General features: G+C 45.6%; 1 protein-coding gene across 4 annotated transcripts in view; it reads left to right on the forward strand.

Moving 5' to 3' along the window:
- Nucleotides 1–21,854, forward strand: part of RAI2 (retinoic acid induced 2) — a 44,422-nt gene extending 22,568 nt beyond the window's left edge. For 3 of the 4 annotated variants that reach the window (XM_021532320.2, XM_077781621.1, XM_077781622.1), the window contains exon 2: nucleotides 19,714–21,854. In XM_021532320.2, coding sequence (XP_021387995.1) covers nucleotides 19,822–21,444 — 1,623 coding nt within the window. In that variant the 5' untranslated portion in view covers nucleotides 19,714–19,821 and the 3' untranslated portion in view covers nucleotides 21,445–21,854. Of the gene's footprint in view, nucleotides 1–19,095; nucleotides 19,286–19,713 lie in introns of all 4 variants that reach the window. The other variant, XM_021532321.2, reaches the window with a different exon arrangement.
- The last annotated feature ends 639 nt before the right edge of the window (nucleotides 21,855–22,493 follow it).

The following is a 22,493-nucleotide window of genomic DNA, read 5'->3' on the forward strand; positions in this document are numbered from 1 at the left end:
GTGTGAGCTGTGTGAGCCATGGCTGTGTGAGCCCTGGGCTGTGTGAGCCCTGGCTGTGTGAGCCCTGGGCTGTGTGAGCCCTGGGCTGTGTGAGCTGTGTGAGCCCTGGGCTGTGTGAGCCATGGCTGTGTGAGCCCTGGCTGTGTGAGCCATGGGCTGTGTGAGCCCTGGCTGTGTGAGCCCTGGGCTGTGTGAGCCCTGGCTGTGTGAGCCCTGGCTGTGTGAGCCCTGGCTGTGTGAGCCCTGGCTGTGTGAGCTCTGTGAACCGTGGGCTGTGGAGAATGTGCTGCTGAGGTGCCACTCTGGGGACAGCCAGATGAAATGCGTGGCACAAGGCATTCAAGGCAGGGATCAGCAGGGACACTAGGCTCCACTTTGTAGAGGGACATCCTTGTCCCCCTCTGGCCACATGGCTTCCTCACTTCTGCCTCTCTCCTTCACTGGTGCTGTCTCATCCTTTCCTTGTCAGCCTCCTGTCTCACAGATTCTGTTAGCAATGGCATGGGCTCTGGAGCCTGAAATCCTCCTTAATGCACTGCTTTGTACTTGTGTTGCAAAACCATGTATGAAATGTGAAGTTTAGTTTAAAATTATTTACCATGCTCTATTCCAGCTGAAAAATATAAACAGAATTAACATGTGTTTATAGATACTGTGTGTCTTAGTGCTTCAGTGATTTATCCATCAATTACATCATTGTAAACTGAAGGTGAAGTTACACCTTCCAAAGTGTACAATAAAAGACTCAGTTGAATTTCTGCTGGGTACTTCTGTTTGAATTACTTTCAGTGGGAGAAAAGGGTACAACTAGTAAAAATGTCCTGGGCACCTTGCAACTGCACAGGTTGGTTTGGGATAAATCAGCAGTTCCTGTAGCATGTATTGCTGTGATACAAAAAATGGAGAAATGTTAAAAGTATAAGTTTGTGTGTGGGTATGTTCCCATGTGGACATATAGGTACATGCTGTTCCTGTAAAAGGTAAATATCAGTTCTGATTATCTTAATATTGATGTAGCAATTTAGAAATAGCTTTCCAATAGAAGATGTCTGCAGTGTTACATTTACCAGCATAATGAAATCAGACAAGTTTTCAGTCCATGAATCACAGTACAGTATTTGCCATTACAATTTCTGTGCTAGTATTGAGCCAGCAACACTATCCAAAGAATTTTATTAAATCAAAATGATGAAATTGAAAATCCATATTGACTCTTCTTTGGGTCTTTCATGTTCTTTCATGTTCTTTTTTTTCTTTTGACTTTGGAATATATTTTGTTTGTTTTTCAGAGCTCTTTTCTCTGTTACTTTATTTCTCAGGTTGAAGGCTGTCTGTAAAACCTTAAAATGTTGTGTCGTAAATCTCAGGATGCTCTTTGTGATATTTACTAGCTGCAGCATAACACACATTTTCTAATAGTATTCATTATTGTGCTGTTTGAGAATTTGAAGCACAAAGTGAGTCCGAGCAGACTACAGGAATCTGTGTCTTGAAGGCAAGAAATTTCTTGATGGCTTAGTAAGAGACAACATAAATTTAAAGTTGATTTTTGGTCATCACAAGAAATGCTATTGCTTAGGAATGGCTTCAGTGTAATATTCTTTCCTTCTAGAAAGCAAACTGCAGGGGAATATGTGTATAGGATTGACTGCAGGCAGAAACTAAAATATTTTTTTCAGAGCCCTAAACATTGTTCTCAATATATTTTCCTTCCAAACAAATGCAGCTCCTGCAATTTTATATGAGAAGAGTTTTGCAACTCACATTGTGGACATGCCCTGGGACTCCACTGCTTGCCAGTCACTTCGTTTGAGCATTCAGTCCAAATCAGCTGGATTGTGGAAAGCCCTTGGAGGCCTGTAAGAGAGCATGGTCTGCCCACGTACCTGATTACATGATCTGGCTTTCTGTGGTATGATCAAGACAAGCCTATTCTCCAGCTTTTAGCATTATGAAAATAGATCACTTCCTCCTTTGTGTTCAGAAGGATTTTTCATCCAACTGTTTTGGAAACACAGTAGTCATCCCTCAAGGAGTGTAATTTCTTCAAGATAAGGGCACTGCACAGCACCTCTTTATTTGTCCCTGCTTTCTGTATCTTCCCTACAAATTCAGTTTTCTACCACCTCTACTTCTAGTGTTCTCTGCAGCTTCATTCATCTTTTCCCTTGGGTCAGTGGCTCTAGGTTTTCTTCTTCCATTCACCTCTTCATCTTCCCTACATATTTTTGTCTGGGGGGCAGGAGGGGGGGTTGTTTGTTTGGGTTTTCTGTTTGGTTGGTTTTTTAATACGCAGAATTCTGTCTTGTACCCTGCACTATCTCCACTTTCCACAGCAGCACCATGTGCATCCCCAGAATTGCATTCCCCAAACTCTGCTGATGCCACATTTCCATGTGCTACCACTTCCTTCCATTGCAGCTAGTCCTAGGAATAAATCATGAAGGCCACTATGTCAGCATAGTGGCCTTTCCTGGGAGGATGAGTGAAGTTTGAGATGAGTGGTGTTGTTCTGCTAGAAGGCGTTTGGTGACTGGTATGAAGTGGTCCTTTGATCTGGAGACAACTCAGAGGTCCCCACAGTTCTGTGATACAGATGTCAGAACTCTGCATCCTTCCTTCTCTTTTTGCTCCCTGCTTCACGGTTTTTGGGCATGCTCTGGTCTCCACAGAATTGGTGTTTGACCTGCTTTCAAAGGTATCTGCATCTCTGGGGTGATCCAATACAGCTCTCTGAAGCTGTTGTGCCAGAATTCCACTGAGCTGAATGTAGGGCTTCACAACCTGCAGGACCTGATGTTAGAGCCAAATGTGTTGTTTCCTAAGGATCAGCAGCTGATGTCCAAGGCATTTGTGGAGAAAGTGGTTATGCCCACTTGCACAAACCCAAAGACAACATTTAATTACTTCTTATAGCCCTATTTTTAAGGAAAAGAGTTCCAGTGATCTGAGATCATCTGGAGAATGGTGTGTCACCCTGATCTGTTAAACAAGCTGAAAAACACTTACATTCAGATGCTAGTGCTCACTCATCAGCACAATGATTGTCTCTGGGTTAATAATAGCTCCCTTTTTTTCTTCATTTATCCCCTGAATTGACCCTCTAATGGAATTCATGCCTATCACATGTTTAAAACAGATTGTGCATATGGAGGAAGGTAAAGGAAGTGATAAATCTCTAAAAAACAATATGATAAAATAAATCCTCTCTTACTAGGGGGCTAGATATTAAGTTTTTTACTCCTTTGGAGTCTTGATCTGTAGCTGGCCCTGCTGACTGTGAGATGACTTCTGCTGCAGCAGGACTTGAAGTGCCAGAAACTACCCTCTTGCAGTCCCCAAAAACTGAAGCTGTAGATCACCATATCCAGTGAATCACTGGTGTGTTGTCTGTCAACAAGGAATAGAAGGAACTGAAAAAAAACCAAACAAAAATCAACACCCGAAAACATGGTAAAAATTTGCCCTGTTTGAAACAAAGTAAATAAAAACTTTGGGGTTTTGAGAAATATGTCTTTCCTTTTTTTGCCTTCAATAATCTGAAGAAAATCCATCACCCTTCCTACCTGCTTCTGACACAAGAAATGTTTTATACTTAGTTATTTCACTCTGTTAGCATCCTGTCGATAACGGGATCAAACTGCTGACTACATGCTTGCTCCTTTCCTCCCTGTGTTGCTGCTGTTTGGATATGGGGAATAATTAACTGAGGATCAGAGTGATGCAGTTGCTGTAACCTAGTGTTTCTGTCACACCAGTACCCTACTGGTGGTTGGGGGATTGTTCAGCTTTCTGTCGTGGAGACCATGGGGCAGGCTGGGGCAGGTGCTGAGCTTCTCATCCCATTCCGGGGCAGTGTCAAGTGTCCTCTGGCTGCAGTTCAGCAGCACCGGTGATGGTTATCTCCCAGCCTGCCCTCCTCCCTTGACCAGAAGAAATGGAAAAGAGGGGGAAGGCTTTTGTTCCTGCAAGATGAAGCACTCTAGCAGAAGCCACAGGATGCGGAGCGGATGCTTTCTGCTTGCAGTCTTCCCTGTTCAGTGGTAGACAGGCTTCAGCTAAAATAAACCAGTATTCCATGAACCTTTGAAGTGCTCTGCTGAGTCACTTCCCTGTCACTGATGGGCAGTGTGATGCTGAGGGATGTTGCCTTGCATCACACAGATGTGCTCAGCCATTCAGGCCATTTAGCCTCCCACTTCATTTCCTACGTGAGTGGCAGCTTTGCCTATCCTGACCAACATCTTCCTTAGGGTGTTTTTCAAAACAGTGGAGAGCTAGGACCATTGGAAATGCACAGAGCCTAGTGCCACTTCTGGCCTCTGGACGTCCCTCCCTGCTTTCTCTGTTTGCAGATTATTTGTTTTAGTGGAAGGATCTGGGTGCAATGCCATCAAAACAGGTTGTCTTCTCTCCCATCTTCTGTGACGGCCACTGTGCAGATAAAAGTGTGGCCTCTCAGGGTGAGCTGGCACACAGTAGGGCTCCAAGTGAGCCAGACAGACTGTCATAATCAGGAATCACTTCATTATTCTTGATTTTACATCATACGCTTAAAGAAAATCCAAATATTGTAATGCTCTGCATTTTCTTTTCTATACCTGAAATTGCCAGTTACATGAAATCGTTCATGATGAGTCCAAAGTCCCCAAAAGCCTAAATGCCTTTTGAATGAAACTACCTATAGATCTATTTTCTTCTTGAATCAGTCCAAAGACTTTAATTTGATAATGTTGAAATCTTTACCCTCCAAACAAAATAATTCTTTCAGTTTTTATGAAAGAATTTTTTTCTTTGCACTAGAACGATTCTAAACTGGCTTCACTAAATTTTTTTATGCTGTAAGTAGCAGTGACCCAGATAAACACATTTAAAAATGCAACTATTGAAAATACAGTGTGTTGCCTTTGTAAGGCACAGCAAGAGGAAGATTAAAATAGTTCTATACATTTACAAGGGTGACAAGTAGCATTATATCGTTAATAGCAGATTCATAGACCAGTTTACATTTTTCATATTACTTGTACAAATCTGTGTGAAATAAGTGTGGCTTAGTTTGGAGTCAGAAACTTAAAAGTCACAAAGAGGCCTATGAAAAAACTTGTTTTTTCCATTTGTAGATGACCTTTTGCATCAGAACAAGGCCTTTAAAAAAAAAAAAGGAGATAGCTGTGTTTAAAAATGCATCATAATGAAGCCACACTGTCAGGAACATATAGGCAACCATGATAAGGTTGCATTTCTGTTTTCCTCAGTGCCTGAGTCTGCACCTTCAGTGGCTTTTTGATGTAAAAAAACCATTGGGCTTTAGCTCCAGCCAAACCCACCTGGTGCCCACCAGCCACGCAAAGCCAAGGTCTGGAGAAGACAGCGGTACTTGACTGGCTGTGTCAAGGATGTTGCCAAAAGTTATATGGGTAAGCTCTTTCTAGGGTCCTAAAATTGGTTGATGAAATAAGGGGATACTGCCCCTTGTTCCAGATGCACGTTTTGTGTGTCAGTGTTTGACAAATGCTGTCCAGGATGCTCTGGTACCAATTTCACACTGCTGTTGGAGTGTGCTCCAGCTACCTTGTTCAGATCTGATTGTATGTAAATACTGTTGCTCCAGGAGCAAATGTACCAGAACTTCTCCTGGTAATAACTACTGCCCAAGTCATGAGCAGCATGGAAGGAGTTGGTGGAGCACAGGAGTGTTCAGACTCATCTCTGTGTGGTGGCAAGCACCCGTGCCTGTGGCTGCTGGACTGGGAGAGCCAGGCGCCAGTGGGGCAGCCTGTGGGGTGTCCTCACACCCCATAACTTAGTAGAATGCAGACCTTTCCACCACTTTTGGTTTTGTGGGTTTTTTTTTAGACATTGGAATTGGTTGTGTTTATACAAAGAAGAAATATACACTATTGGGAAAAATTGGATAATAAATAACCTCTAATTAACAGTGAAGATGCACAGAGACCTAATCCCTCAGTGTCTGTTTAGACAGCTAAACCCAAACATGTGCTGGCAGCTGGGTCCTGGAGAGAGCTTCACTCAGAGCAGTGACTAAATTGTCCTTAATCACTGAAAGGACTGTGCAGGGTTTATGGGTGTTAATTGTACTGGGTGTTTTGGGATCTTCAAAGACCGACACCTCTCCTTTAATTTATTTTTGGTAGCAATATGCTCTTCTGCTTACTCTGGTTAGCACTGAGCTGTAAAATTGCTATTGTCAGATAAAAAGTCAATATGTTTTATTGATTCTTCCTGCTGTTGCAGCATTCTGGGGGAGCCTTTCCACTGGACATGGACGATGCCTGGGGCTGGCAAGATGAGTGTGCACTGGGGTGCATTCACCATGGCTGCATTCCATGTGAAGCAGTGGGTGCTGGCACTGACCTCCCCAGTGAGGTCCATCCAAGGGCTGCCATCCCTCTCGATGACTGGAGTTAACCAGTTCATTCCCAGAACACACATTTTGTGTGTGTTCTGGGAAAGATGGCCCTTCCAGCTGCATCAGCCAGTTATGGAAATGCAAGTTGATTGTTGCAGCCTGACCTGTTCTCCCCATGGGGAGAACTGTGGATGCTGAGTTCAGAGCAGCTCTGGTGCCTTCTTGTTGTGGAGCACACCTTAGCAGAGTTTATGGTCACTATACGTGCCCTGGTGGCCACCCTCTCCAGTGTAGCCACGGCCAGTAGCTGTCTGCTTGGTTTCTGGAGCTATGGACCATGACACCTTTTCAGGGAGGATTCAGTTGAGGTCATAAAGGGTTTGTGCTCACCAGGGGACAGCTGTCTCCTCTGGGCACGTGAGCGTGTCCACTGACAGGCAGTAAAACCAGAGGTTTCTCTTGGTTGCTGCCTTGGCTCTCAGGGCTTCTTTTTCAACCCCTGTAGGGTGCAGCTCGTCCCTGCTGTGCATCTCATATTGCAGATGCCTCTGGTTTCCCTCAGCCACCATCCTGGGCAAAGGCAGGCCAGCAGCAGCCCCTGGGAGCGCGGTGGCACACACTGCTGCAGTACCTCACAGACCACCCATCCCTGCGTGTGGGGTGCCTAGATAGAGCAGCCCAGCTGGAGCCATAGAGTTTCTTGGGGTAGTGTGGGACAGAACCACATTTTCCATGCAGAAGACCTGAAAGGTGCAGCAGCCCTTCTGGTCAGCAACGGCTTCACCCCTTGAGCATGGGGCAGGTGCAGAGACCAGATGCTGACTGTCCCACTGAAAGAGATGAGGGAGAGCTTTTGAAGGTGGTATCTGTCCACCCCCTTTGCCAAAAGCAGACTCTTCAATGAACATAGTTGTTTTCTTTAACACCCCACCAAGAAAATACATAATATTTTGTACGTCTCAGGTACTCTTGTTGTTTCTATCTGCAAGGGTGTCATATTCATAACCAAGCTTGCTACCAACGTAAGCATTTGCCTGAGGCAAGAGGAGTATGTGCTCCTCCACCTCTCACAACTTGCACAGGCTATACTCAGTTTTTATTCCCTAAAGTTACTATATCATTTAAATTACTTCCTTCTTGTTTGCTAATCTCCCAGGCTCTGTTGTGCTTCTGTCAGCTACTTGGAGTTGCAGGAGCTGCAGTAGCTCAAGCCCTCAGTGTCCATCCCTGTTCCCTTTGCCATGCCCAGTGCACCCACACTGAGACAGGGGAGGGGGTCACTCACCCTGGGGACAGGTTGCTTAAAGTCTGGCACCTGGGGACAGGGAGGGTTGAACAGGCACAGGTGGCACCCCAAGGCTGTCCCCATTTCCAAGGGTATGTTTGGTGGTGCCCTATCCTAGTGGGAATAGGCATTGACATTGGTGCCACCTCCTTGTATACCCAGGCTGAGGAAGAAGGATGATGCACATCACCTGTGACATTGATCCAGGGTGGGGTAGGGTCAGTGGGAAAAGCTAGTACCTCAGGGAAGAGAGGACTTAAAATGGTTAAGCCACTGGGAGTAGCAATTCTGTGACATTCCCCACTCCTTGCAGTACAATAAAACTCTTAGCTCCACCTACATGAAAAATGTATCAAGAAAATATACCATTGCCTGAAACAGAATATACACAAAACATGAGAGACAAAAGTGCCCTCAGACCCCCTTGCTCAGAGCTGCTTCTCAAAAGGGCTTCTGTGGGGCTGACCTTCCCCCCAGCCTGCTCTTACACTGCGGCTGTATTTGCATTAGTGCAGGAGACAAGGGGAAGCAGCCTCAGGCCCTGTCCTCCTGTTATTGCAAGGATAAGGCAGGACATGGTACAGCCATGGAGGTTTTTATTTATGTGTTATTTGTCTGACTTTCCTAAAGGGAGAGCCTGTGAGTACCATGTTCTTCCCTAGTAGAGCATCACCTTACATTTTCATGGCAGACAGTCTGCTCTGTCTGCTGAGGTGGCCTGAAAAATCAAGAAGATTGACAGCAAAAAAAAAATTACTTCAGAACTGCACTAGCCTGTTGGCAGGTCTGTTTGGGTTTTTTTCACTGTTAGTTTTATTATTCTTTATTTTCTATTTCATTTTCTTTGTTTTTGGTGGTAAAGGAATGAAGCTACGCAGTCAACTTTCTTCCTCCACTACAATCCATATATACCAAAATTCAGTTCATTGAAGAACTGACTGTGTGAGGAATTAATGCCAGGCTGCAGCCCTGTGTGCCCTTACATGCTGGAGTGCAGGACCTCTTACATCCAGAGCTTCATTGCCATAGAGTAACATCACCTCACCAGGAGAGCTGAGCCACAGTCATGCTGTGGACTGCATTGCTAGACTGCTTCCTGAGGCTGAGCTGAACAGCCAAATATGAAATCTCCCAGTCAGATTTATTGGAGTGGGCTGGTGACATTCCCCAGAGGACTTACGATCTATGATGATGGATGACGCCAATCCATTAACGTAGTAGTCTCATCTGGGAAAGATGTAATTGTTGTTATGCATCCTGCAGTTTCCCTGAGTTTTTCTGAACACGTAATAGCACTCATTGCAGTGGAAATTGCTGGTGAAAAATGCTGCAGTAAATATGTCAGGGGCTCTATATGCTATGGCAGTGTGCTTCTCTTCTGGAACCATGCAGCCATCATTAAGGTAGGGGAGATGATAATAACAAAATTTGGTATAGTGCACTCATCATGATGTATGTTCTCTCCAAAGGTTTGATGGAAAAGTATGGTCAAGACTGACCTTGTTTCCTCTTGCAAAATATGTTCATGTTGACTTGTTCACAGAATCGGGAAAATGCTCACTGTTTACTGCAATAGCAGTGGTGTTTTTACAGCACTGGTTGCCCTGCCTGCATTTCCTGAAATACAGCCCTTTTCCCCTGAGTAGTCTGAGTTTGGACCCCTGATGACAGAGCATTATTACTTTTTGTTGTAGCCTTGGCATAGCTTGGAATAGTCTCAGTGCACCTCCATGCATTGAGAGCAGTGTGTTGGTCAGAGCTCAGATACCAAAACAGCTGGAGAAGACTACATTGAACTGGCTAGAAGATCTTTGTTCATAGAACATCAAATTAGTAAAATTCAGACAACATTAGGCTGGCTAGAAGTGCTCTGGCAGCAGAGAAACATGATAAGGAGAGAGGAGAAGGGACACTGGAGGAATGCACCCACAAGGAGTGGCCAGCAGCTACTCTGAAAGGAAAGGCAGCCTGTGCTTAGTGAGGGTGTGTCTGGATGTACATCCACTCATCCTCTGGAGTGATTGCAATGGTAACTGGAATCCAAGCTGAGCTCTGCTTTGTGCTAATCATGTGCCAAAATGACTGCTGCCCATGAGACGTCACAGTCAAGTGGCTGAGGGAAAAAGGCATGACAGAAGTGCTTGCTTGTATGCATGTGCATGTGGGACATTTGTAGGCACTACAGGTAATGCAATTTACTGCAATCTGTAATTGCAGAGAGACCTCAACAAATTAGAGAGATGGGCAATCACCAACCATATGAAGTTTAACAAGGGCAGGTGCCAGATTCTGCGCCTAGAACAGGGCAACCCTGGCTCTGTACATAGACTGGGAACGAGAGGCTGGAGAGCAGTGCCACAGAAAGGGCCCTGGAGGCCCTGGTCCATGCCAAGTTGAACATGAGCCAGCAGTGCCCCGGCAGCCAGGAGGGTCAGCTGTGTCTTGGGGGGCATCAGGCAGAGCATTACCAGCTGGGCAAGGGAAGGGATTATCGGGGTGTGTTCAAGAAGCATCTGGACAACGCTCTCAGGCACATGGTGTGGCTCTGTGCAGGGCTGGGAGCTGGACTGAGTGATCCTAATGGGTCCTCTTGAGCTCAGTGCATTTTATGATTCTGTGATAACCTGGACTGGTTGACTGGGCAGTGGTAGCCTCAGTGGCACTGAGATGCAACATGACATATTTTCAGTATTTTCTGCTATTTGCATACTACTTGTGGTCAGATCCATCTGTCAGAGGCATATTTCCCTTTTCAGTCTAGAGGCTTCTAGGAAAACAAAACTGGTCATTGTTGAGAGGTTTTGAGGTTTTCTTGTTACATCCATCATCACCATCATGCTGCATCTCATGCTGGTGTTATTTCGAATTCAGTCAGAATTCATCTGACATCTCATGCATCATGGCATGGTGGAGAGAAGAGGTCAATTCTCTTCCCCTCAAAGTCAAACAAGGAAACACCTGGTACAAGTGCTGTGAGGAAAGCACATGTAAAATGATGTGAGATTCAAAGAAAAAATGCTGCATTTTTAAATCACATCACAGGAGTCTTATATTTTTCTGTCTCTTATAAACAAAATTCTTGCAGTGGTTAAAAGTTTTGCAAGGATGAAAGTAAGGGGCCTTTTTTCTTGAAAGTTTTTTCCATACATACATTATGAGATAGGGTGGTGCATGAGTGCTTGGAATCTGCTGTGTACATACTTTCTTCTGAGGATTAGTGCCATTGTGTAGCTGATGAAATGTTGAGCTTGGCTTATAAAAGTGATGGGAAGGGAGAGAAGGAGAGTCAGTCTAATAAATCTGAAACTATGAGCATAAACTTGATTTTGAAGTGGCAAGCTGATGGAGCATTTGGTTACTCATGCTAGTGGGGAAGGACAAAGCATGGGCAGCAGAAAGGGTTTATCCCTTTCAGCCCAAGGTGACAAGCTGGGTGGCACACATGTGTGTGGGTAATCACCTGCACATCCTTACCTATCTTCTTGGGCAAGAGCATTCATATGTCACCAGAAAGGATCTGTGAGCTGGAAGGTTCAGTTTTTCACTTGGTTTTTCTTTTCTTCTCATTATTTATTTATTTAAGCCAGGCTATATAAGGACAATGAGAGGCTGTGTGAAAATGTGGCTTTCAGTTGATTTAAGATGAGTTACAGAAGTGTTGGAATTTGCTATTCTAACCCCATGGCTTCATAATAAAGCTGAGGTTAACCCTATTCCAGCCCTGTCTGCACCAAGAAAAAGTGGTTTTTAACTGGAGCTGTCGTGCTGTAAGGAGTGGATGGGAAAGGGTTTGCAGTGAGTCTAAAGGGCTGGGTCTCTCAGGGCAGGTGTGCCACTAGTAAGTGGCACCTCACATCATTTACTGGGTTTGAGCTGGTGAAGCTTGTTTACTCCTTGAGGGGTTAGTCTTGTGAGCTTCACTTTTGTGGCTAGTTGGGAGACAGACAGAGGGGTCAAAACCATGTTTGTATAACAGGGAAAAGTCAGATGTTCTGCCCGCAAAAGTGGCATAGCAATTTAAGGACTTATTTTCAACTTTACCTCACTAAACTGTTGGCTGAGACTGGTTAACACATCCATGGTGGGGTCCCTATCCCTCTTACCAGGAGCAAAACAGTCACATCAGCAAGAAGAGATGAGCAGTGGATGGCAGCCTTTGCCACACTGATGCTCATCCAATGCAGGAGAAGATCAAGTGAATGTGGTAAAAATATCTGTGCCTGGGATCAGGGGAGAGAGTCAGGATAAAATAGGGAGCCAAGTGTCTCAGAGCAGTGAACAAACCTTCACTGGGGAACCAATGAGGCTTTGAAGTAATTTCATTACTATCAAACTTGGAAATCCTTTTTAAGAACTGAGATGCTTTATGAGCTGTTTAATAAAGCACTTGACTGGGAAAGGAACAAATATTTTATTAGGCTGACACTGAGTGCTTTTTGTTTCAGGTTTTGGGGGAAGCAGGGCTGGCAATTATGTTTAATTTGTGTCCTTTTCCTCTTGTTATCATTGGTGTATTGATTGCTGGGAAAACAAAATGCATGGGTTTTAAAATTTACTGTAAAGTAAGGGCTCTCTTGTTTGTTTTGTTGAGCACTGTGTACTCAAACCAGCTCATTTTTCTTTGCTTTGCTGGCAAATACAATGTTTTGATTGAAAATGATACTAAATAATCAGTTAAATGGGATATTTAATTACAAGAAAAATTCTTCAAAATATTTTTTCCCATAGGAAAATCATGCACTTCACTTTTTGAGCCTAAAAATGCTAGCAAGAATCTGCATTCTTCCTATGATCCTACTACAAAAGGTGCACAGCATGCATGAAAGCTGTGGAGGTTAAGGTATAGTAAATGTCAGGAACTCTGATGCAAGACAGAGCCCTAGAGTAAGTTCAGTTTTTCCCTCATATAGTTTTAATTCAGACATTCTTGCAATGGACTTGCAGTCCATTGTCAGTTTTCCTTCCCTGTGGGAAGCTGACCTACTATATGAGAAGAAAGCTTGGTAGATGAGAGTAGAGCAGGTGATATTGAGGAAGGACTTCATCACCGTGTCCCACAAGATCCTCACAGACACACAGCTGATGCGGGGCTGGACTGGAAACTTGGCAGAACAGGCCCAGCAGCAGAAAGTCCAGTTGGGTTGGGTGACTAGGGGTGTACTCCAGAGGTCAGTGCTGGGTCCCACCCTGCTCAGCCTCTTCATTAATGATCTGGATGATGGGCACAGTGTACCTGCAGAAGTTTCCAGATTACACAAAACTGGCAGGAGTGGCTGATACATCAGAGGGTCGTGCTGCCACCCAGAGGGACATCAACAAGCAGGAGAATTGGGCTCACAGGAGCCTCCTGAAGTTTGCTACAGAGAAGTGCAAAGCCCTGCACCTGGGGAAGATCATCAGTACATGCCAGGGGTCACCCACCTGGAAAGCAGCTCAGCAAGAAAGGACCTGGGTGTGGACACCAAGTTGACCACGAGCCACAAATATGATGGGCTAGAGCATCTCTGCTGGAGGAAGTTTGGTTTTTGGGAAGGTGCTGGTGAGAAGACAGTCCCCCAGGGCTATGCAAGTAGCACCTTCCCACGGTAGGTGCTCAGGGCTGGGCACTGACACATCTGGCCCAACACAGTGCTGTAGCTGCTGATGTCCCCATCCCAAGGGGCTGCCTCATGCTTTGAGGGAGACATCTGCACACAGCCAGCTGTGTAGGGGGAAAACTGATTTAAACAGTCACAAAACCAGTAACTTGTCTTCCCAGTTTGAGCAGAAACTGGGAGCACAAAAGCTGCACGGAGTCAGATGCCCCAGCTGGGTTGAAGGGACAACACTTAACACGTGACTCAGTAATAATTATGGCTGGCAAATTTATATTTGTCCTCCACGTGTCAGATTTAATACATCAGATTTCCATGCACTGTCTCCACCTCAGAGTGTGTGTTCAGCTCGCTGGAAGTTGATGCTGTGTAGTCATTTTTGTACAATACCAAGGATAAAAAATAAACTACGACTGTAAAGGTTTTATTTTCAGAATCTTGTTGAAAGGTTCCTCCAAGCATGATGATTCAGAGTCCCCAGGAATAGGCCTGTGCTGCAGATACGAGAACTCCTGAAGATTTGGGAATAGTGAGATCAATCTGAAATAATTTCAAGGTAGCCCTGTTTTTATAGTGCTGGCTTACATCTAATAGTGTATATTGTGTAAGCAGTGGTCCTCTTGGAAGCAGAGCCCATCAGTTAAGTGTTACAACCAGTTAGTGAAATAGTTTGTGAATGGAGTAAAAGAAAAGGGAAAAGGCATCCAGGAGTACAGCAGCAAGTGCCATCTCCCTTACACTTAGGGTATGTCACAGTTTCCACTGCAAATGTAGAGGGTTTTGTGAGGCTTTCAGTTTGGGTATAAAAATTCAGTTCAGGATGACATTTGTGAGGAGAATGTTCTATTCCTTCCACAGCACTTACTGTCTCTCTTGTATATATTGCCCTTGGGAGTGAAGGCACTGATTTCAGGGCCATGATAGGATTTTTTTTCAATTGCTCTGATTTGTTTTTAAACGAGAAAAAAGTGAGTTCTCTTCTCCCCAGAATGGATTGCTAACTGCAAATTGTTGACAACACAATATAGTTAGTAAATCTATGACTCCAACGTGCTCTTTGCAGGTGATTAGTCTGTGCAGTAGGCAGATGGCCATGGTATTTATTCAATGGAACTATTTAAAAGACCGAAGTGCCATCAGTTTGTCAGGCTGCTGCATTTGAGAATGATCATGCTGTGTGCTGAAGCAGTGTATACATATTGTCCATGTCCCATCTATAATGTGCCATTTTGCACTGCTGTAATGATTTAGTTTCTCTCTTGTTTCCCCAGGGCTTAACAGCTTGGATGGGAGCCTTGACACAAATAGCTTTGCTTCTTGAAAGGATCCACCAAAGCAGCCGTGGAAAATAAACGTGTTGCATGATTTGCACTGGAGCATTATTCTCTAGCATCTTTTGAATTGTCTGATGAGGTGCTTATTTTAACTGTTCTTGCAGCATTCAGCTTATCCTCCACAGGGTGACTTCCCTAGTTGCTTCCACAGGTGCTTCCATAAGAAGTACCATGAAGCAGTGCATACATACATGGTGAGCAGGAGATGTGCAGAGGGATGGGCAGCAAAGGCTGTGGGTGTAACTTCCATACTGGCAGTGATACAGATACTCTGACTGGTGCCAGAGTGAATCCTGTCCATCTTTCCAATGCCTTTCTCTCCTTGCCCTCAATTGATTTTGAATGGTACCTCCTAAATCCTAACTAGGAGTTAGTTGTTGAGTGTTTGAGTCAAGAGACTGAGGCAGAAGAGAGCAGAGCTAAACTGGGATGTTCCCCTGGTGCCCCTTAGAGGAGACAGAGAAGTGCATGCCCAGTGATTGCCTTTTTGTGATGACTAAGCAATGGTCATTGAGCCCCTTTCTCAGAGGCAGTGGGACTGTGTTTGGTGTGCAGCTGTGAGCCGGCAAGAGGATGAAGGCCAGCTCGCCTTAAGAAATATCCTGTGGGTCTCCTCTGCTCTGCCTGCCCCATACCTTGGAGGCATTCACTATCAGCCCATCTGCAGCAGAAGGGGGATAGGCCCCACTGGCCCTCGTGGTGCCTCTGCACCCAGCTGATGTGTGTGGTGTACCTAAAACAGCACCACAAATGGTGCAGCACAGGGGAGAAGGCAAGCTCACTACTAGCTGTGAGTTGTGACTACTCCTTTGCCCTTTGGTGCTCGAGGATTACACTCCTAAAAGCACACATGGGGTTGCCAGGGTACTCAGTCCCAGGTGCCTGAATGAATAGGTGACTCAGAGGGAAGTGTGAGAGGCAAACACTGCTGAAATAATTTATGGGTTCTACATGTGGGAGAGCCCACATCTTATTTGTGTATTAATAGTTCATGTTATTTGTGTAGTAATAGTTCATGTATTTGGTATATGAAAGCTCACTTTATTCAAATACATTTCTTCTATTCTAGCAACAAAACACCAATAATAATGTGGTAAAGCCTTTGTGTATGGCTGAAACTATAGAGACCAAAATTTGTAGCATGGAAGATGATTTGTAGTTGGTTTGATCAGTGACATCAAGCAGTGAGTTTTGGGAAAACACTGAAGTCCATATCCAACCATAATTTTGTCCCCAAACAGGTCCATTAAGTCAAGATTTTTAATTTTTTTGTTTGTTACTGTGTTTATACTGAAGGGAAGCCGTATTTTTCCAGGAGATACTGAGCCAGGCATCCCACAAAGGAGCATCTAATCCCTTCCCATGGTGCACACATTATAATTTGAGTTCTGTGTAGACATGAGGTACGAGCCATGGTACAGACGAGCAGGCAGAGCACAGGGAGAGGCGTGCTACAGCCCCACAGGAAGGCACACAGCAGCCTTGAGAAAAGTCTTGCACAGCCATCAGCAGGAGATAAAAAAATAAGCTGGAGTTATCACTACCCTCCCAAAGCATTTGTGTATAGCTAAGATATCATTTCCTGTACAGTCACACACATCATTGCATAGTGCCATGAACTTCGCTCTTATCAGCACCCTGATGGGAAAGCTGGGATTATTTACAGTAGGGCTTGTTTCAGTGCTCCAAGCTTCTTTTCGGTTAAAACAAAGAGCAAATGAAATATAAAATAGATAAGTAGGGAAAGTTAAATTGATTGTCCAGAACCGAGATATGATAGGCACAGGAAACTTAAGGCACTTCCTCTAGATTACCTTCTTTTCTGTATATTAGATACATGAAGCTTATTTTAAAAACTGGATAACTGAATAATTTATGTGTAGTGAAGCAGCAATTTTAAAAGACCCAAAAAACCCCCCAAACCTGAGCACATGCTTCAGGTTTGTTTTTTATTACAGAAGTATAGTATAGTTATCACTGTTAGTACCAATACTGAAAATTGACTTCCATTTCAGTCCCTTCCATGAGGATTTAGGGGTTTGTATGGTGTATGCTATGTACATAGTATATAAAAAAGGAGTCCAAGAACTACAAAACACCTTTGGACAACTTCAGTCTGTCTCTTGATCTCAGGTCTTCAAAGTTTCCTCATTTGAATTTTGGGGACTTGGATCCTTTTCTCTCTGCCTGCTTACTGACCTTGATAAAAGATTTTTAGTCTAACACATGTTTAACAGCTCTGGGATTCCCTCCCAAATGAAACTAAAAATAGCTTTACAGGGAGCAGGATCAAGTTGTGCTGGACTCCACTGTACCTGGCAGCCAGCTACCGCTGAACTGCAGGCTGTGGGCAGGATCAGGAAATATTTTTATGTATATGTATTTTTTTATATATGTTAATTTTTTTTTTCTGCAGTGATGAAATGCTCAAGAAGCAGGTGTACTGGAAGTACAGAAAGGTACACTTCTACATAGGAAAGGTGAAGTGGGGGAAAAATCCACCCCAAACCCATAAACCTGGGTCAAGGGCTGCACCTCACCTTTCTTGTGTCCTTCCCCTCACAGGGTGGGGCACTCCCAGAGGCTCCAACAACGTTTATTTACAGATCCCAGGCACATATAGGATTCAGTGTGGAAAACAATATTTAATTGTGCTTTGAAAAAAACCAGCCAAGCTTACAGGCTTTTCTCCACAGTTTCTGAGGGTGATAGATGAGCTCTTCTTCCTCTCATCTCAGTATTTCCTCTGCCTCCAGCCCTGTCGCCTTTTAAAGCAGCAATGGGGGAATTTTATTATGTTTTATACTTTCATCTTCAGTGTTGATCTGTCCCTTTCTCCACGGGTCCCCTACAGCATGCTAATCCCTCAAGTCTCTTACACAGCGTAATTTTCATCTTAATTTTTCTGTATCTTAGTGTTTAATGGTTTTGCCAGGGGAACAGGGGGTCATTTCCTGTCCCCACCAGATCATTAATTCTCTATGAAAACACTGCAGTTCTCAAGCAAACAGAAACATTGGGAAGAGGCAATTTGATGTGCAGAACACTCAGCTGTGCTGCAGCAGCTGGAGGAGCAAAGATGCTGGTGTGCACTGCAGAGACCAGAATGGTCATTTGAAAAAACAGGGAGGAGAAATTATGTAAGAGCAGTAGAAAATGGCTGTTTAATTCCTTAACAGAAATGACGATGTCTGTTTTTTTCAGCTTAATCTGCTGAGCTGTCTCCTCACAGTCTTTATTTTTAGAAACAATTACTGTTTCTTTTTTTTTTTATTTCCAAAACAACATCGGCCCAATGATTTTCTTTCTGATACTTGTCACTTTCTATATAAGACATTTGATTTTTGCTCTTGTTTTCAGCACTTGGGTATCTCTGCCTTCCTGTAATCTGTCTCAGCCAAAGCTGGAGAAAAAGGAAACAAACAAACAAACACACAAACAAACAAAAAAAACCCAAACCCCCAGCCCTATATTTTGAATCTTTTCTGCAGAACATTTCATGAGATGGGAAAAATCCAGAATTATTCTTCTTAAGCCAGCAGCAGAAGGGGGAAATAAATGACTCATGTGTTTACCTTTAAAAATCCTTTTTAAGCACTCAGATGTGCCTGATAAATTATTAGCATTTCCCCCAACCAGCTTCTGCTACCAACTCCTGGCATTTCTGTAGGTAGTCCTGTGTTCGCCGTAGTATCTTACTGCCAAATCCAAGGATTTACAGGTCTCAGGAGAGATTTAGTAGATTTCCCACTTCCTTGCCTTGGACATTTTTTAGCCTCTGTTTGTGGGTTTTTGTTTTTTCCCCTTTTCTTTAACCTCTTTGCAGGTTTGTTGATCTTACAAAACATCTGTGCCAGCAAACCACTTATGTAAGCACCAGAGCCAAGGAGTTTTTTACATGCTCTTAGATTCAGGCACATCCCCAAGCTGGCCTTTCACCCAGACAATTGCAATTTCTCCCTGTCATCTCCTGTCATCCCAGTACCAGAGAGCCTGCAGGACATAGGGAAGTGCTTTGCTCCCATGGGCCTGGGTAGCTGGGCAGTGGTGATCACATCATTTGCTCATAGAGAGCAGGATTCAGCTGTGTGCTGGTGAAAAATGTACATTTGGGGTGTGCTGGTGCTTTCCCATGGTAACAGAGTTGAAACTGGACAAGTTTCCATGGTGATTATTACTACAGCAGCATTCTCTTCCCACTTTGGGAGAGGCATGGGCAGCACCAGGCAAAGCAGCCAGGCATCAGCCAAAGTCTGCTGGCAGCAGCTCACAGGGCAGAAATTTTTTATCATTCTAAATAAATGTACGCATGTACCATTAATTTGCTGACTTTTTTTTTTTTTTCTTCCCCAGGACAGGGAAATGTTGATCTTTAGGGGGAAAAGGCTGCATATTTCACCACGATCATGAACAGAAAAAATCCCTGCCATTTTTAATTGCCATTTGCTTGGTTGATATAAAGAGTAGGGCTGTCAAACTGGATTTTAAGTTGTTTTCATTTTTTTTCCCCAGGTCTTTAATGAATCAGGTGCCTGGTTCACGTTACTATCTCTGTCTAGTTCTGTGGCAGGGTAGAGACTGGAGTTTTGGATGGTTTCGCTTTGCCATTGCACGGCCATGCTCCTTTCTGATCCTGCACACAACAGTTGTGGGAGGAAAAAGGGACAAGCGTTGAAGGGGAATGAAGTACCCTTCATGAATGGTTGAGTATTTCATGGCTGCAGTATTTTTAGAAATGTTTGTTTTGGGGCTTCTGTTGAGTTAAAACACCATGCTGTCACCCAGCGCTGACATGCATTGTCATTATGTGAAGCTGTGTTTAAAAATGTGGAATGGGCATCCTGAGTCCTTGTTTCAGGCTGTACTGAGAGGATTTTTTGGCTGCAGGCAGTCCTTAAGTATGTGTTTATGGCTAAATATAAGTTCCCCAAAATGTTTTGCACAACACTCAGTTCTGTATGTATATCCTGCATCTCTGTATATATAGTACGCTGTATATTGGGGCCGTTAGCTTCAAGTGTGGAAACGTTTAATGGCTTTTCCTTAGTGATAGGGTCTTTAAAGGCAGTTGCAAATATTATTTTAGGGAAGAGATTTATGTGGTGCCTAAAATATGCTTCTGGCTTGCAGGCCAAATTATGTCAGTGCTGATGCTGCTGGCAGCGTGGAGCCGTCGCGGGTCCCACTGACAGCGATGTAGAGGTGGTGGTGCTGGCAGAGACCAAGAAGCCCTGCGACATGGAGGAGCTGTACAAGGATGCCCCCAACCTGCCTATGGATGTCACCAACTCACCCTCGGCGATGGCCAACAACAAGCTGGAAAACGGGGTGGCTCAGCTGATCACAGCAGAGGCTTGGAACATCAACTCGGCCGACCTGATGAAGAAAGCCCTTTCGCCGCTGGTGACAGTCCCTGCGCCCTCCATCCTGACGCCACCGGCCGAGTCGCAGAGCGGGGTGGCGCTGAAGGTGGCGGCCACCGTGCTGCAGCCCATCTGCCTGGGGGACAGCCCCGTGGTCCTGCCCATCCACCTGCAGGTGGCCGGCAGCGCAGCCCCACAGATGCCGGCCGCCAATGCTGCCACCCCGTACGTGATGACCACGCAGGGCCCCGTCCCGCTGCCCGTGCTCCTGGAGCAGCACGTCTTCCAGCACCTGAACTCGCCCCTGGTGCTGCCGCCGGGCGCCGCCTGCCCCGCCAGCCCCCTGCACGCCGGCCTGTTCCCCGGCAGCGCCACGCCCGTGGGGCAGCCGCAGCTGCTGGACCCCAAGCCCGCCGGCCCGGCGCAGGAGCCCGTCCTGCCCCCGGTCTTCCAGACGCCGGGATTCGCCGCCGTCCTTCAGGACCTGTTTCCCTCGCAGGGCGCGCTGGGCTCAGCGCCCTGTCAGCCGCCGCCCGACTACGCCGCGCTCCCGCCGCAGGCCTTCGGCTCGCCCCTGTCCCCGCTGGTGCCGCCGGCGACGCTGCTGGTGCCCTACCCCGTCATCGTGCCCCTGCCCGTCCCCATCCCCATCCCCATCCCCGTCCCCATCCCTGTGCCCCACGGCGCCGAGGCCAAGGCGGCCGCTGACCCGCCCAAGCCGCCGCTCTTCACCCCCCACTCCTGCAAGGGCACCCAGACGCCCCTGGAGAAGGAGGAGACGAAGCCCTTCGAACTTCTCCACCCACGGGAGTTTCCGCAGCTGAGCCGCCACACTGTCATCAAGATGGGCGGCGAGAACGAGGCGCTGGACCTGTCCATGAAGGGGCCGCCCGCGCTCCGGGCCGGCGAGGCGCTGCCGCCGCCCGAGGACGGGGCGCTGGACCTGTCCCTCGCCTCCTGCCGCAAGCCGGGGGCGCCGCTCGGGGAGGCGGCCGGCCCCGCCGCCGCCGAGGGCGGTGCCCACCCCGCCCCGGACAAGCTGCCCGGGCCGGCCGCCCCGTTCGGGCCGTGCAAGCCCGCGGAGGCGGCGGGCAGGGCGGCCGAGCTGCTGCGGCAGCCGCAGAAGTGGCTGGTGGAGCAGGCGGGCAGGGCGGGCTGCGAGCCCAAGGCCGGCAACAACATCGAGATCGTCAGCACATCGCAGACAGCCAAAGTCATCGTCTCCGTCAAGGATGCCGTGCCCACCATCTTCTGCGGCAAGATCAAGGGCTTGTCGGGGGTCTCCACCAAAAACTTTTCCTTCAAAAGGGACCTGCCCCAGGACTCGGTGCTGCAGTGCTACGATGTGAAGAGCCCGCCCGAGCCCCGGGACAGCGCCGAGGCCCTCAGGAAACCCGTCAAAAACAGGAGCGTAAAGCTAAAGAAAATGAACTCGCCGGAGATACATATTCTTCCAATCAAGAAGCAACGGCTGGCTGCCTTTTTTCCAAGAAAGTAAATTATGGGTTTTTAGAATTTTAAGATTATTATGAGAAGAAGAAAAAAAAATAATTAAAAAAAAAAAAGATGCACTCGGTTTTAAACTCATTTAAAACTTTAAACTATCTTTGTAAGTTATTTTTGGGGGAAGAGGGAGAGGATTGGATGTAGAGGCCCTATAAGCTGGGTTGGTTTGGTTTTTTCTTTCGTTTTTGGATTTTTTTTTTGTTACCAAATTTTGACTTTTCATGGGAAACTGAATAAAAAGCAACCTATTTTTCAAGCAGATTGCACATTTTGCAGCTTTAATGGAGTAATGGATGAGTCAGAGGGGTAAGAGCTATTTTCACTGCCATAAAGTGCTTTGATGATGTAACTCTTCATAACAGTTGGAATGGAAATTTCAAAATAAATGTTTGTACGTGCTAATTGGTTGTGGCATTTTTTTCTCATTTCCGAATTGCTTTCAGTCTACAAAGAAGGTTGTGCAAAATGCCTGTAAGCTGCAAAGCGCTGCAACTGACTTGTGATGAGCCTAAAATCTTAAAAAAAAAAAAAAAAAAAGTAGGCTAAGAAAAACTACCTTGTCCTGCAGCAGTGTTGCAGAGCATCAGAGTGAGTGCTCCAGCCTAGTGCACACCTAAGACAGGTTCACTGTGAGACACCCATAGCAAACCGTCTTAAGTAATGTTATCAGTCATTTAAAACAGAAAAGCCTAAAAGGGGAATTTGGTTGCCAGGGGGCAGGAGGGGAAAAAAGAATCACATAATTTTTCCTAGCCTGAATACAGCTATACGGAAAAGTTGTTTATTGTTGGATTCCTAAGTTTCTTTGATGGCTGATATCAATGCAAAGCTGTGTAACTTATCACTCAGCAGTGTACAAAGCTGCCCATGTCAATGGAGAGATGTGAATGTACAGTTAAATAAAGTTCTGCTAGGTTACAGTTTTGCACTTGTCTGTAGAAATGAGGTGGAGGTGAAATACTGTTCGTGGGCTTCAGAGTTCACACAGCTCGCTGGTAAAAAGAGATCCTGATGGAATGACAAATGTGAGAGCAGGAGGAC

Source organism: Lonchura striata, chromosome 2 (assembly GCF_046129695.1).
Source record: "Lonchura striata isolate bLonStr1 chromosome 2, bLonStr1.mat, whole genome shotgun sequence".
Classification (NCBI taxonomy): domain Eukaryota; kingdom Metazoa; phylum Chordata; class Aves; order Passeriformes; family Estrildidae; genus Lonchura; species Lonchura striata.